This window comes from Lissotriton helveticus, chromosome 12 (genome assembly GCF_964261635.1).
Source record: "Lissotriton helveticus chromosome 12, aLisHel1.1, whole genome shotgun sequence".
NCBI lineage: Eukaryota > Metazoa > Chordata > Amphibia > Caudata > Salamandridae > Lissotriton > Lissotriton helveticus.
Window position 1 is genome coordinate 273,343,490 of NC_136073.1, and position 15,483 is coordinate 273,358,972.

The following is a 15,483-nucleotide window of genomic DNA, read 5'->3' on the forward strand; positions in this document are numbered from 1 at the left end:
GGCGGCAATTGCAAAAACAACAAGTGATGGACTGAATGTGAATCAATGTCACACACTCCCCCAGTCAAAAGATCTGGGCCCAAATCCATCGTTTTTTTGCACTCCACACCACCCTGGGTTAGACAATGGCGATATGCAAATCAGCTCTGACCCTGTTGCCCCATGGGAACAGTCCAGTCCGAACTACAAAAGCCATGTCCTTCCCAGAACGGAATCAAGCATCCGAGGACCGGACCGGTTTCGAGGTAACACCTCTCTTCAGCCCGGCTAGCTTGATTCCAGTGGTGTGGAGTGCCTGGGACCCACGTCTGGGCATCCCCAGCGCACTTAGGGCGGCAATTGCAAAAACAACAAGTGATGGACTGAATGTGGATCAATGTCACACACTCCCCCAGTCAAAAGATCTGGGCCCAAATCCATCGTTTTTTTGCACTCCACACCACCCTGGGTTAGACAATGGCGATATGCAAATCAGCTCTGACCCTGTTGCCCCATGGGAACAGTCCAGTCCGAACTACAAAAGCCATGTCCTTCCCAGAACGGAATCAAGCATCCGAGGACCGGACCGGTTTCGAGGTAACACCTCTCTTCAGCCCGGCTAGCTTGATTCCAGTGGTGTGGAGTGCCTGGGACCCACGTCTGGGCATCCCCAGCGCACTTAGGGCGGCAATTGCAAAAACAACAAGTGATGGACTGAATGTGGATCAATGTCACACACTCCCCCAGTCAAAAGATCTGGGCCCAAATCCATCGTTTTTTTGCACTCCACATCACCCTGGGTTAGACAATGGCGATATGCAAATCAGCTCTGACCCTGTTGCCCCATGGGAACAGTCCAGTCCGAACTACAAAAGCCATGTCCTTCCCAGAACGGAATCAAGCATCCGAGGACCGGACCGGTTTCGAGGTAACACCTCTCTTCAGCCCGGCTAGCTTGATTCCAGTGGTGTGGAGTGCCTGGGACCCACGTCTGGGCATCCCCAGCGCACTTTGGGCGGCAATTGCAAAAACAACAAGTGATGGACTGAATGTGGATCAATGTCACACACTCCCCCAGTCAAAAGATCTGGGCCCAAATCCATCGTTTTTTTGCACTCCACACCACCCTGGGTTAGACAATGGCGATATGCAAATCAGCTCTGACCCTGTTGCCCCATGGGAACAGTCCAGTCCGAACTACAAAAGCCATGTCCTTCCCAGAACGGAATCAAGCATCCGAGGACCGGACCGGTTTCGAGGTAACACCTCTCTTCAGCCCGGCTAGCTTGATTCCAGTGGTGTGGAGTGCCTGGGACCCACGTCTGGGCATCCCCAGCGCACTTAGGGCGGCAATTGCAAAAACAACAAGTGATGGACTGAATGTGGATCAATGTCACACACTCCCCCAGTCAAAAGATCTGGGCCCAAATCCATCGTTTTTTTGCACTCCACACCACCCTGGGTTAGACAATGGCGATATGCAAATCAGCTCTGACCCTTTTCCAGGTCCAACATGGCCCGTGTCGTCTGCGTGCAGTGGTGTGCACCGCTGTGCACGAAGTGGTTCCGACGGTAGGTACGCTGCTGTTTTTGGATTTTAGAGGTAAGCCATCTGCTTTATTTTGCTCAGCTAATGTGGTTTTGTCTCTTTTCCAGGTCCAACATGGCCCGTGTCGTCTGCGTGCAGTGGTGTGCACCGCTGTGCACGAAGTGGTTCCGACGGTAGGTATGCTGCTGTTTTTGGATGTTAGAGGTAAGCCATCAGCTTTATTTTGCTCAGCTAATGCTTTTTTGTCTCTTTTCCAGGTTTAACATGGCCTGTGTCGTCTGCGTGCAGTGGTGTGCACCGCTGTGCACGAAGTTGTTCCGACAGGTAAGTGCTATATTTATATATTGTTAGGGAATGTGCTTGTGTTTTGTTACATTATATTGGGTCTAGTTTTTCCTTTGTTTGTCTTAAATAGCTAGTAGTTTCTTTAAAAATTATAACTTATGTTTTTGTAATTGACGCTTTTTTAACGAAAGTGCTTTTGATGTATTTTAGGTACAATTTTCTTCGGGAGACTTCTAGAATTCACCGTCCGTGATGCAGCGAAATTCAGGTAAGTGCTATATTTATATATTGTTATCTTAACCAGAGATGGTGATGCTGTTTGAACTAAGTCACTGTTGTTGGTGAGATGTCGCCACGCACTGCGGCCTGGGTTTTATGTAGTCCCGTTGAAAGAGAAAGCAGAAAGATTTGAGTAAAATCTCTATACTTTGTTTGTGCTTTTTGGGTATATACGTCCACTATTTTTAGATTCAGACGTAAATCACTGCAGTGCAGCGTCTTTGTTTTGAGCATGGGGACTGTAGTAGGTGGTTGGGCCCCTTGCGATAGAATATCTTGCATCTTTTGGGAAGCTTAGTACTTGTTAAAGTCCAGTCAACTTGCCGGTAATCACCCGCTGTCTTTTCATTAGCACTGAGAGAGATTTGTTTATAATCTGAAAATCACTGTTGGTATTTGTTTTCTGAAATGCGTGATGTTACTTATTGTCTGTATCAGTTGCCAGTTACATGTTTTAATGTCTTTCCATTTAAAGTGCAGCCTGAACTTGTCAATGTCCTTGAATGTTGCACTTCATTTTTCCCTTGAGAGTAGGGATGTAGTTCCCCAGCCCCCTTTTTCACTCCTACTGTACAAGAGCTTAACACAGAACTGTTGAATGGTGACTGGTGATGGGATGTTCTGCCAATGCTGTTACTAATTGCATCTTCTTTACTAAGTCTAATTGGGATTATATGTTTGTATTACAGTCCGTTAATTTTAGGTTGTAAATCTGTTCTTGTTTTACTTTAAAGTTTTGTTTCTTTTACTTTACAGGGAATTCTACATGTTTTGTGAAAACTTTAGGTAAGTGTTATCGGGTCTATCCCTGCTTGTGTCCGGGTCATGTAGTCTGCTGTTGGCGTGTGTTAGGTAAGCCATCTGGTGTTTTGTGCTCCTCTAATGTACTTTTCTGTTTCTTTTCTAGGTGTACCCCGGCTCGTGTTTGGCTCGTGTCATCTGCTGTTGGCGTGTGTTAAGTAAGCCATCCACTGCTTTTTTCTGTTTCTTTTCTAACTTAAGTAAGACATGTTCTGTTTTGCCACATGTGTTGTGAAAACTTTACTTAAAGGTAAGTGTTATCGGGTCGACCCCTGCTCGTGTCCGGCTCGTGTAGTCTGCTGTTGGCGTGTGTTAAGTAAGCAATCTACTGTTTTGTGCTTTTCTAATGTACTTTTCTGTTTCTTTTCTAGGTCGACCCCTGCTTGTGTTTGGCTCCTGTCGTCTCTGTTTATCTGTTGTTGTTTGCGCGTGTCAAGTTGTATTTTGTGCTCATGAAATGGATTTATCTGTTTGTTTTACAGCTCGACTTTGGCTCCTGTCCGGCTCGTATTGTTTTTGTGCAGTTGGTGCTGTTTGCGCGTGTTAGGTAAGCCCTCTTCTCTTTTGTGCTCCTTGGATGAATTTTTCGGTTTGATCTTCAAGTTAGGTTAGACATGTTTTGTTTTGTGCTCTTATAATGTTTTTTCTTTATTTGTTTTCCAGGTCAAATCCGGCTCGTGTCATCTCTAGCAAAGCTATCTTATGTTTTGGGCTCCTCTAATGTATTTTTTTTAGTTTGTTTTGTAGGTCTACCACGGGTCGTGTTTCCTGCTCGTGTCGTCTCTGTACAGCAGTTGATGTTTGCGCGTGTTACGTTGTATTTTTTCACCTTCGAATGTATTTTTTTTCTTTTTTGTTGGCGTGTGTTAAGTAAGCCATCTACTGTTTTGTGCTTTTCTAATGTACTTTTCTGTTTCTTTTTCTAGGTCTACCCCAGCTCGTGTTTGGCTTGTCTCGTCTTGTGCATCGGCTGTTCTTTGTGCGTGTTAAGTTGTATTTTGTGCTCATGTAATGGATTTTTTTTATCTTTTACAGGTCGACCTTGGCTCCTGTCCGGCTCGTCTTGTTTTTGTGCAGTTGATGCTGTTTGCACGTGTTAGGTAAGCCATTTTCTCTTTTGTGCTCCTTAAACTTATTTTTCTGTTTCTTCTCTAACTTAAGTAAGACATGTTCTGTTTTGCCACATGTGTTGTGAAAACTTTACTTAAAGGTAAGTGTTATCGGGTCTACCCCTGCTCGCTACTACTAACTATACTAATGCACTAACTGTACTACTCACAATTCCCACGACTACTACTCACTGTTAACAATATTACTCCCTACTACTCACTTTAATACTGTACTAATAACTATCTACTGCTCACTCTCTTAAACTGCATAACAATAACTACTACTATTACTCACTCTAGTACTTATTCAACAACTCTTACTACTCTATACTTACTGTAGTACTAAATAGCATCTAATGTATAGTACTTACTGTAATACTGTACTACACACACTGCTATACACACTGCTATACTCTCGAATACTCAACATTACTCACTCTATACTACTCACTCTTTAGTACTAAAAATAAAAATACACTTTAGATATGTAAGAGTGTAGCTGTGCATGTAAATGTGTGTGGCTCTAACACTCTTTACTACTCACTCTCTCACTATTTAATACTCACTCTTTCAATTTTTACAACTAGATATCTAATACTCTATTTACTAATAACTCTCTCCTACTCACTATCAACTACTCACCCTACTACTCTACTACTCTGTGTGTAAGTGAAAATGCAATAAATCTCGCATATGCAAACAGTTAAGCTATTAGCAATGTAAATAATGACATTTACTTAAGATTTAGAAAGGAAACAAAACATAAGCAATACCAATAGCTCTACCTTTAATAATGCCGGGACCATTGCATTGTAAATGCTTGTTTAATCAACCCGTGGGGTTGTCACCCGGGCATGTATTCTTTTTTTTAATATGTCACCTGCCTGACGCAACATGCCAGGAAGCATGAGCAGAAACTGTGTATCCTTAGGAGTGGATGACAAAGTGCCAAAGATGAATTCCTATTCTAGAGACGCTCTAGGACACTGAACTCCATGATAGATAGCTGCCTAGCAATCACTTGCTGGTAGGTACTAGCATATTCTGGAGGGAAGGGTGAGCTGGGTAAAGATCTGTTTCATTGGGAGTTATGGGGTGTGTATCATAAACATCCCAAGGATCAGGGTCCCCTGATGGTTCTCCTAAACCCCCTGTGGGCAAACCTCGAGGTGTGCTACCTAGAGGGTCTTCATTTGGAGAAGGAGGGAATGGCAGAGGTGGTTATGCCAGAAGAGGAGGAGGAGGTGGTGATGATGTGTAGGGCTGGTAGCTTTCTCCTTTGTTCTTTTTTTGAGAGGTACAGGAATATCCAATTCATCCTCAAATGTTAACTGCCTCTTCGGAAGAGGTGAGGTTATAATTAGCCCTGTCCCTTCTTGAATTTTCCACTGTTTAATGTTCTAAGCATCTAAGGCACATCTGATAGAATGGTTAGTGATGGCTTGACCTTTGGAAACTATTTTGTTACCCCTTTTTAGTGATCTTCTGGAAGATACTGCAGCAGTTCTTCCATTTCATCCCAGTGGACCCTATCGTAACATGCAAGTAGGGCATGGGAAGTCAAAAATCAATACGTCAGGTACCTCCTTCATTGACATTCTTCTACTACAGAAAGAACACCTGTCAAAGACAGCAGGAATAATCATTGGCGGACAAATAAGATTCAACTTTTCAGTCACAAAAAAAAAGAATTATAAAAAGGGAGCAGTATTATAGGATTTTTGTTCAATGAGCAGGAAAAGGAAAAAAATCTGATGACTTAATGACTTTCTATGTGTATTATCGGACAGGATGCAGAGTTCTTAAGGTGACCTAGTCAGTAAATTCACTCTTGATCAGCTTAAATATGGGAGGATCATTTCCCGTTTTTTATTTTAGAAGTAAAATGATACTGCAGTGTTTCCAGTCAAACATATTTTATTACGACCGATACAGCTAATTGGATAAGTGTTTTTATTTTTAAAGGCAGACACTATTGCCATGCATACATTTTGTTCTTGTCAAAATAAATTTCAATAACAAACCAAGTATTTCTTTTTTAATAACAAAACACATTTACAGAGAGATTCTATTTATTATGTCAGAGAGAATCACAAGATGGAGAGCATAGGTCTACAAGGAGTTGAGAATGAGTTCATACAACTATTGTGGTTTATCGGATATGGTGGTCATTACAGTTATGCTCGGTTAAAAAGATGAATGAAAGGTAGACCATACTGAATGCCGAGGATCAGGAGCATGGTATTGCTGCTGCCACTAAGAAAGAGAAGAACAGGGTGGAGAAAAGAGGAAAACCAACATCTTGCTCCTTCAGATAAGACCACCGCCCTCTACAATTATACCTGCAGTTACTCTTATCTTGAGCACATTAGCAAAAGTTGTTCTGAAGGAAAGCCAAGGAGTGAGTGAATTATAGTGTTATAATGTTTCCCGCGCCACCCTCCCGCTTCCCTGCCTGCCCCTCCCACCACCCAGGACTACTCATGGAGGCCGCTGCGTAAGTAGGCTCTGGCCTCCTGGCCGTGCTCCGCTTCCCCACTGCTCAGCTCCTGGTGAATGCAGCCCTGTGCTCTGCCGCAAGGCTGCTGTTAATTCTGCAGTCTGCCAGGCTCACTGGTACTGGTTGTAATTTTATTTTATTTAGTCTGCTCCCTGTGTTACTATTGTGCCCCTTTTTCTGCGTCCCCTCCGCAGTGCTTATTTTCACTCTAGCCCCTCTGTTGCGTCCATTGCCTGCTTCTGCTGTTTTTCCCGCCCATGCGGTTTCCTGGACTACTTATGGTGGTTGTTGTGCAGCCTCGCAGCAGCCAAGCCACCAGCGTCCCAAAGGCAAGTCCGACTCCGCCCATCCGTACCTGATCACTCCAAATGCTAGGAACCCTGCCCCCGCATTTCTAGAGCTACGACGCCGCAGATCTCCGTGCCCTTGACCCCGGAGGCAACAGCTGCTGCCAGGCATCACCTGGCTTCACAGAGGGACCTTTCACCTGCATCTTCTGTTGGTTCACCTTCACCCGGCCCTCAACCACCATCGTGGCAACAACAACGATGCCTGTCCCGTTGGCCGAGACCTCCCCGAACAACTCATCTGCCTCCTGATCTACGCCCCGAGTGCTCTGCAAACACGCCACCGAACGCTGGGACACCACCTACTCCCTTGGCACCGATTTGTCCATCATTATAGAGATCTGGATCACCACGGTATCGGCCCCTGACAACTCCACCGCTAAACCCATCGGCTACAATATGATTCACTGTAACCACGGCAACAGACCCGGAGATGGCATCACCATAGTACACAAGGAATCGATCACCTGCACCATCACCGACGACAAAACCATGCCGATCAAGGAATACATGAACTTCCAGCCTCACACAGACGACAAAACAACCATCAAAGGTACCCTCGCTTGCGAATCAAACCGGCCTCAGCGACGCCTCTGCAAAAATTCATAACCCCACTCGCCATTGAATCTGAACTCTATGTCTTCCTGGGAGACCTCAACTTCTACCTGGATGACCCCACCGACACGAACTGCACTGACCTACTGGAAAGACTGGACAACATCAGCCTCAAGTAACTGGTAACAGACCCCATGCACAAAGCAGGACATATACTGGACGCCATCTTCAGGTCAAGCAACAGAATCTCGTACAGCCACAACATGGAACTCACCTGGTCAGACCACTCCTTCGTACACTTCACCCTCGCTGGATCCCCCCTGTACCACCAGGCCCGGACTGGCCATAGCGGGCACCGGGAAATCCCCCGGTGCGCCGCACGGGTGGGGGCCGGTTTTGGGCCTCTGGGGGCCGTTTTTGTTACAGGGCTGTTTTTGCAAAATCGTCCCTGTAACAAAATTGGCCGAAAACCGGCCCCGGCAAAGAGCTCAGCGGCATCTCCAACCCGCCCCCCCCCCCCCAGTGGGGAGGGGGGCCGGCCGAGCACTTTGCCAGGCAGCTTGTGGTTCCCAGTCTGGCCCTGTGTACCACCCCCAACCACCACACTCCGCAGCTGGGCCAAGGTCACTGGAGCACCAGTGGATAGACAGCCCTTCGCATCACACAGCCCAATGCCACCACCGACTTGAACTAAGCAGTAGAGAACTTCAACCCTTGGATCACAAGCTCCACTGACCGATCGATTCGCCCCCACTAGAACAGCCAACATTCAGACCCACCAAACGAGCCACACTGGTACACCCTGGAGCTCAGCACGTTAAAGTGCAGAGGCAATCAACCGGAGAGAAAATGGCTCACCAGCAGGAACCACACTGACCAAGCCACCTCAAGTTCGCCCTAAACATCTACTACCGCCAGCTCAAAGCTGAGAAGAAAGAAAGAAAAAAAAGGAGACCCGGACTCGTCAGATGGAGACCAGATTCAACCAAACTAAGGAACTCTTCATCATCGTCATAGTTCACCTGCCCGTCAGCCATCGAAAACTCGGTCTCCTCCACACAGCAACTATGAGACCTGGGATGTTGAGACCTCCTCAACATCCCAACAACCACTAATGCCGACCAACCGCTCGCTCTCCGCATGGGAACAACTCAGCACACCGAACACACCTACTCTAATGAACTCCATTCACTCAGAAGAACCTACCGACCCATGCCACAACTGACTATTTAATCTCAGAAGAGATGAGAAGCACCTTCCGACCCATGTCACAACTGACTATTTAATCTCAGAAGAGATTAGATCAGCCACCAGCTCACCACTATTCTCAACTACTCCATCACCACAGCCACCTTTCCCAACTCCTGGAAAAACGCAGATGTTACAATGCCCCCCGCCTCCCCCTTCAAGAAACCCTCGGCAGACACCAGCGAGCTCCAGAACTACCACCCCATCTCACTGCTCCTATTTCTGGCCAAAGTCCTGGAAAAGACCATACACCTCCAACTCATGAACACCTGGAAAGAAACAACCTGCCGGAACTCTCGCTGTCAGGTTTCAGAGCCAATCAACAGCCATCTGCATCCTGCTCAACAGAGGAGAATCAGCCACCTTGATCCTTCTCGACCTCTCAGCAGCCTTTGACACTATATCCCACCACTCACTCATCGATCGACTACGCCAGATCGAAATCACAGACAACGTGCTCAGATGGATATCATCCTTTCTCATGGGTCACACCCACAGAACCTGTCCTCCCCCCACCCTTCTCCTCACAACCCAAGCAAACCATCTGCGGCGTCCCTCAAGGATCATCACTCAGCCCAACCCTATCCAACATCTAAATTCCACCACTTGCAGACATCGTCAAATCCCACATCAACATCATCTCCTACCAAACTTGTCCTCTCAGCAGACCCCCACCTCGATGAAGACCAACTTTCTCAACCGTATGAAGAATATCGCAGCCTGCATGAAGAAAAACTGCCTAAAGCTCAACACTGAAAAAACCAAAATCCTGACCTTCAGCAGACACACCGCACTCTGTAACAATTCCTGGAGGCCATCAGACCTCAGACCCACCCTGCTCCGAAAGACCACGCCCGCAACCTCTGCACCATTCTGGATAGCAAACTCTCAAAGAAACATCATGTCAACGCCATCTCCTCAGCCTGTTTTTACACCCTCTACATGCTCCGCAAAGTCTTCAGGTGGCTCCCCTTCAGGATCAGACAAACAGTGATGCATGCCCTCATCACCAGCAGGCTGGGCTATAGCAATGCACTCTACACAGGCACCACCACCACAAAACTAATGAAGACTCCAGACCATCCAGAAGGCAGCAGCCAGACTGAAACTCAACCTGCCCAAGAGGAACCACATCACGCAGAACCTGAAAGACCTCTATTGGCTCCCTATCCAGAAGAGATGGCAATTCAACCTTCTGTCTCACGCATACAAAGCCCTCCATGACTAAGGACCCACTGACATGACCCTTCATCCTTAATTTCCACTGACCTCTCAGGAACCTTCTCTTCGCTCACTTCGTACAGTTAAAATGAATCTGCTGCCGACGCTCCCTCTCTCACCTTGCTGCCAAAGCCTGGAACACCCTCCACCTCTCGCTTCACCCTCGCAGACCCAATTCAGGAAGGGACTCAAGAACTGGCTCTTCGAAGAAGACCTACAGCACAGTGCCTGGATACCCTCTCAGGTGACAAGCTGGACTATATAAATACCGCTTGATTGATTGATAGGACGCAAGGTGATGGAAGAGTGTCAATCTTCAGCACTTTAAAAATAAGCCATTTTCACAAGCCACGCAATCTGTCACAGCCAAAGCTTGCACAACTTGTTAAGTCGAGGACTTCCACTGGAATAGAGCAATGATTACAAAAGCACGGCTGTCCAAACCGAGGATCCCATTGAAAAGAAGCCAAGATCAAGTGCACAATTATGGCCAACCCTAACTGATTTGTGGGATCTTTCCTTTTAATTTGCTGCTTCACAATCACCGAAAACAACTTTGTGGTTGTATTTGGTTATAGATATGTACCTTTTGATCGGATGTATGCGTATTGTTCCGACAAGAGTTAGAGTGTCTGAATAAAGCTTTTACAGTCAAACTTTAATCTGGCAGAATGATAATTAGGCAAATGGATACAAAAGTATTAGAAAGATGATCATGGATAAATCTGGCAGTGATGCAGCAGCACATCAAGATGAAAATCAATGAGTAAAATTAGTAAATGGAGGGGACTATAGTCTCACTTGTTCATCACGAATGGGAGAGTAAAGGTGTCAAATGGGCAGACAATATGAAAAAGACTGGGGGAAGCAAGTCTAGGTTACAAGTCAGATCCCCTCCTACTTTGTCCCACATGAAACCATGCCTGGTCCGAGTTGAGTTCCTGCCTTGCCTGTATTGGAATAGAACAATGGCTGCACCTTCTCACTGCATTGTTGTGCCTCAGATGAGACCATAGCTCCACCCATTCGCGTTCACTTACCATGACAACAGAGTCTGCTTCATAGGGCACATTGTAGTTTTTTGCTATTTCAATCAGGTACCTCTCCACCAGGATTTTTGGAGGTGCTTCCACACTCAACTTAAGCATTAACTGAAGAAGAAAAAAAAAAGAAGTAGGAAAAGGTCAAATGTTTCAGACAAGCGTTCTTAAGAAGGTGTAATTCAGGTATAAAGAACATGTTTTCAGTAACTTGTATAGTTGCATTTAGGCCATGATCATCTGCTGAAGAACGTTTACATAAACCAAATACTTAAAGACAATAAAGAAATAGAAGAGTGCACTTCAGAAAGAGCAGACCATATGCAGCAAAGAGGTATTCCAGAACCAGAGAATTATGAATGAAGAGTGGTGGGAAAATAGCCATGGAATGAAACCGAGCACTCCGCAGGGTCTTGGTGCACGTTTTTGTTACAGCAGTGTGCAATGGCAGGTAACAAGAACAATGTATGTCTCAGAGCCATATTTAGAGTCTGATACAAGTAAAGGAAGTCAGGATGGTGGAGAACTTTATATCCACCACCCTCCTTTTACACCGCCTGCCAAATTAAGAGTTTGACGCCAAACCTGCGGCGAACTCTGTGGGTTTATATGAATTGCCAGCTCAGAGGTTGATACAATGCCATTTAAAAGTTTGGTGTATGCTTACACCAAACCTTTGAAAGTATTAGCTTTCCCTAAAACAAACTTTCAAAGCGAGTTTTTTTTTCACTATCCATCACTGCCAGGAATAGCCAAGTGGTTACGCACAGTAAAAAACAAAACCTCACAATAGGGTGGATGGTCGGATGATTTACTTTCAATGGCCCATACCCCCCCAGGCTGCCGGAGGAAAGTTTACGTTAAATGAGTACATTTTTGTCCGTTGGCATTAACCTTGTGGTTCACCTCACTCAAAATCAGGCAGGTGGACCAAGAGCTTGGCGGACACGGTACTCCATGGTACTCTGCCGCCGCTGCGATGAAGTACCCTGTTCACCAAACTCAAAAATGACAATTAATTATTCTAAGAAGTGATGACCAATAGGCATGCCTGTAAAAAAACAATGGCGATACCAACCATTTTTTCAGTATTTATGACCTAAAGCACCAATGAACCAACAATGATCTGCTAGTCATTACCACAAATGAACAAGCATTGGGAGCTTGCAAAATAAAGTGAAGGAAGCAAAGGGCCAAAACGCATGCACTGCATGGTAAGCTTGGTAGAGACCGTAAACCGAATGTGCATCTATAGAGCGCGCGCACACAAACACACACACAATTTGAAAATCAGTTGCTGGAAAAGCCATAAATAATTCTGCTTCCTACAACCTCAATTATTTCAATCTAATTTGACATAAAACCAAGTTATTGAAGATTCACTGAAGTACCTTTTCATGCCACGATCAGGTCCAAACTTCCTCAGACATCACAGATCACCAACAAATGAGTTTCAGAAGTAAGACCCAAAGAGAGCTGGATGATATTTCAACCTCCGATAGGACCATGCTATCCTATATAACCTCAGTGGACACAGAAAACTATTGCAGCATTTTACATATCCAAGCTTCAAAAACCCACTGACAATTTTGGCAAACTTACTTAGAAATTATACCAAACCTTCAAAAGAGAAACACTTGTGTGGAAAAATTGATACAGCCATCAACTCCAAAAAAAGCATATTATTCTCCTACTACCCCAAGAACCATAACACTCTGGGGAAGTATAGAACCTTTTCAAAAGCAACACCAAATACACAAGATACTGCACATGCTTAGAAAAATGCCACTCAAATTACAACACTCACCATCTTAGTGAAGACTCCTTGCAACCAGAAAAATACCCATCCCTACCAACAGAAACCCTGTAGTCTTTCTTTCACAACAACATTACCAATAACGTAAAGCAGCAGTATAGAATCCCATTGGTGCCCTCGGGATCCATGCCACTGAGATATAAAATTGTGTGCATTGAGGATCATACCAATCGTAACTAAATCCTCAAAAAATGAACACCACATTTAAAGAACCAGTTGCCTAACAGTCATGATTCCCTACTAAAATCAAGATGGCAGTATCTTAACCAGGCAGACAACAGACCCAAAAGAAGTGTGTATCAGAAAGACCTTACAGATTGCCCAATGTTAACGCAGAACTTGTTAAATGAACAGAAATTGCCAGCCCTCTTCAAGGAACAAATAGGAGAACTAAACTCCCCAAACACAGCCAAATAAATAGTACACTAAATAAATTGGAGCTAGGAAAGGTGTATATAGGACTAACAACTATTCTGTTCCCGGTTTTAAAAGAAATCTTTAACTCTCTCTTTGTTGATCGGCAAAACATTGCCAAATCCTGGAATGAGGCCAAAATTGTACTTATTTTGAAACCAAATAGAGACCTAAAGAGATGTGAATTTTTATTGATGGACGGAATGCTCAACATCAAACACTCACCCTCAGTACAGTGATCGGAGCATAAATGGATTAGTTACTTACCTGTAATCCTAGTTCTCTTCCAGGGGTATCCTCATCAAAGTCATAAGCATTAGAATATTCCCGCCCATGTGCGGGACCCCAGAAACACTATATTATATGTGCCCCACACATATATATATATATATACACTTATATATATATATATATATATATATATATAAAAACATGCAATAGCAGCCAAATAAAAAACAGAGCTGAAATATGCTGTAAAGAATTTCCACCATACATGAGTAATAAGCATTAGAAACATGAGAAAACAACACCAAGTTTGTTTTAGAAACTGTTTTAATGCTCAGAAAGCAGTAGAAATTCTCATAACTCACTGGAAGCATAAAAAGCTCCCAGGCTGCATTGCAAACACACAGTCTAAAAAGACTGAAAAGCTAACCTGTAGCTGCATAGCAATAAACTGACACCGTGCCTTTAAGGCACCCATGACCCCCAGTATCCCATCATGCCTCAGGGGTGACAGTTAGGTCAGTTGTTCTTTTCGGAGACTGAAAATAAACCCAGTAACAGATAGGTTAACAATATCTCCTTATTAAAGAATGTCCTTTGCCCGGGGAGGCGGGAGGGTTGCTTATGACTTTGATGAGGATACCCCTGGAAGAGAACTAGGATTACAGGTAAGTAACTAATCCTTCTCTTCCAGGGGATCCTCATCAATAGTCATAAGCATTAGAATAGAATAGCGAGCCTCACCTCATCTCCCTGCGGGCAAAGGAGTAACAATACAGTAATAACCATATTAAGCCTAGTAACCACTAAGCTCGTACAGGCCGTAGGCTACCCAAATAGATTCCTCAAAGAGGCTTGTCCTACTTGAGTATCGGCCCTGGAATCAGATTCTAGGCAGTAATGCCTTGTAAAGGTATGAACTGATTTCCAAGTCGCAGCCTTGCATATCTCGGACATTGGAATGTCGTGCAAGAAAGCTACTGTAGCGGCCTTCCCTCTAGTGGAATGCGCTTTGGGTGACTTCAACAAAGGTTTGCCTGCAAGCTGATAAGCCAATTTAATGCACAAGACAATCCACCTCGCGATGGACCTCTTGGCTGCTGGAAAACCTGTTCGCATTGAACCATAGTTCACAAACAGTTGATCTGTTTTCCTAATCCCTTTGGTCATTTCCAAATAGAACTTGAACACTCTCTTAAGATCTAAGGAGTGAAGTGACCGCTCGGCTGGGGTCGTAGGATTTGGAAAAAACGAAGGGAGGGAAATGGACTGATTTATATGAATATCAGAAATTATTTTAGGCAAGAAAGATGGATGAGCCCTTAGGACTACCCTATTGTGATGAAACACAGTATATGGTTCTTTCGCACAGAGCGGTTGAATCTCGCTGACTCTGCGCGCAGAGGTAATAGCCACCAAAAAGGCCGCCTTCCAAGAAAGATGTTGTAAAGAGGCCTTGTGGATGGGCTTGAAAGGAGGTGACATTAACCTGGATAGAACCAGGTTCAATTCCCATGGAGGAGAAGGGTTTCGCACAGGGGGATACACTTTTTTCAACCCCTGGAGGAAGTCCTTAACCACTGGAACCTGAAAGAAAGAGATCTGATCAGGTGATTTTCTGTATGCTACTATGGCTGACAAATGCACCCTAATAGAAGCGTATTTTACACCAGCAGTTGCCAGGGACAGGAGGTATGGCAAGATGACGACCTCCTGCCCTTTAGTCGGATCTAGGTGACGATCCCTACACCATAAGAAAAACCTCTTCCACTTGAACGCATAGGACGCTCTCGTGGAAGGCCTCTTAGCCTCTTTTAAAATGTTCATGCATTCAGGAGGTAAGTTCAAATGTCCGTATTGCAGGACCTCAGGAGCCATGCTGTTAGGTTCAGTGATGGGAGGTTGGGATGCATTATCCTCCCGTTCATCTTGCTCACCAGGTCCGGCCTGCAAAGGAGTCGTCTGTGTGGACACACAGACAGATGTAGAAGGTCCGGGTACCACCACTGCCGCGGCCAATCCGGAGCTATCAGGATCATTTCCATGTTCGACCTGCGGAGCTTGGAAACTACTCTCGGAATCAGAGCCAGGGGAGGAAACGCGTAAGCGAATGTC

The 15,483-nt window shown here is 45.0% G+C and overlaps 1 protein-coding gene across 2 annotated transcripts in view; it reads right to left on the bottom strand.

Annotated features, from left to right (window-relative positions):
• The window catches only part of IST1 (IST1 factor associated with ESCRT-III), a 128,777-nt gene that overhangs the window by 57,966 nt on the left and 55,328 nt on the right, over nt 1–15,483 (bottom strand). For both annotated transcript variants that reach the window (XM_078669678.1, XM_078669679.1), the window contains exon 6: nt 10,914–11,024. In XM_078669678.1, coding sequence (XP_078525804.1) covers nt 10,914–11,024 — 111 coding nt within the window. The remainder of the gene's footprint in view (nt 1–10,913; nt 11,025–15,483) is intronic.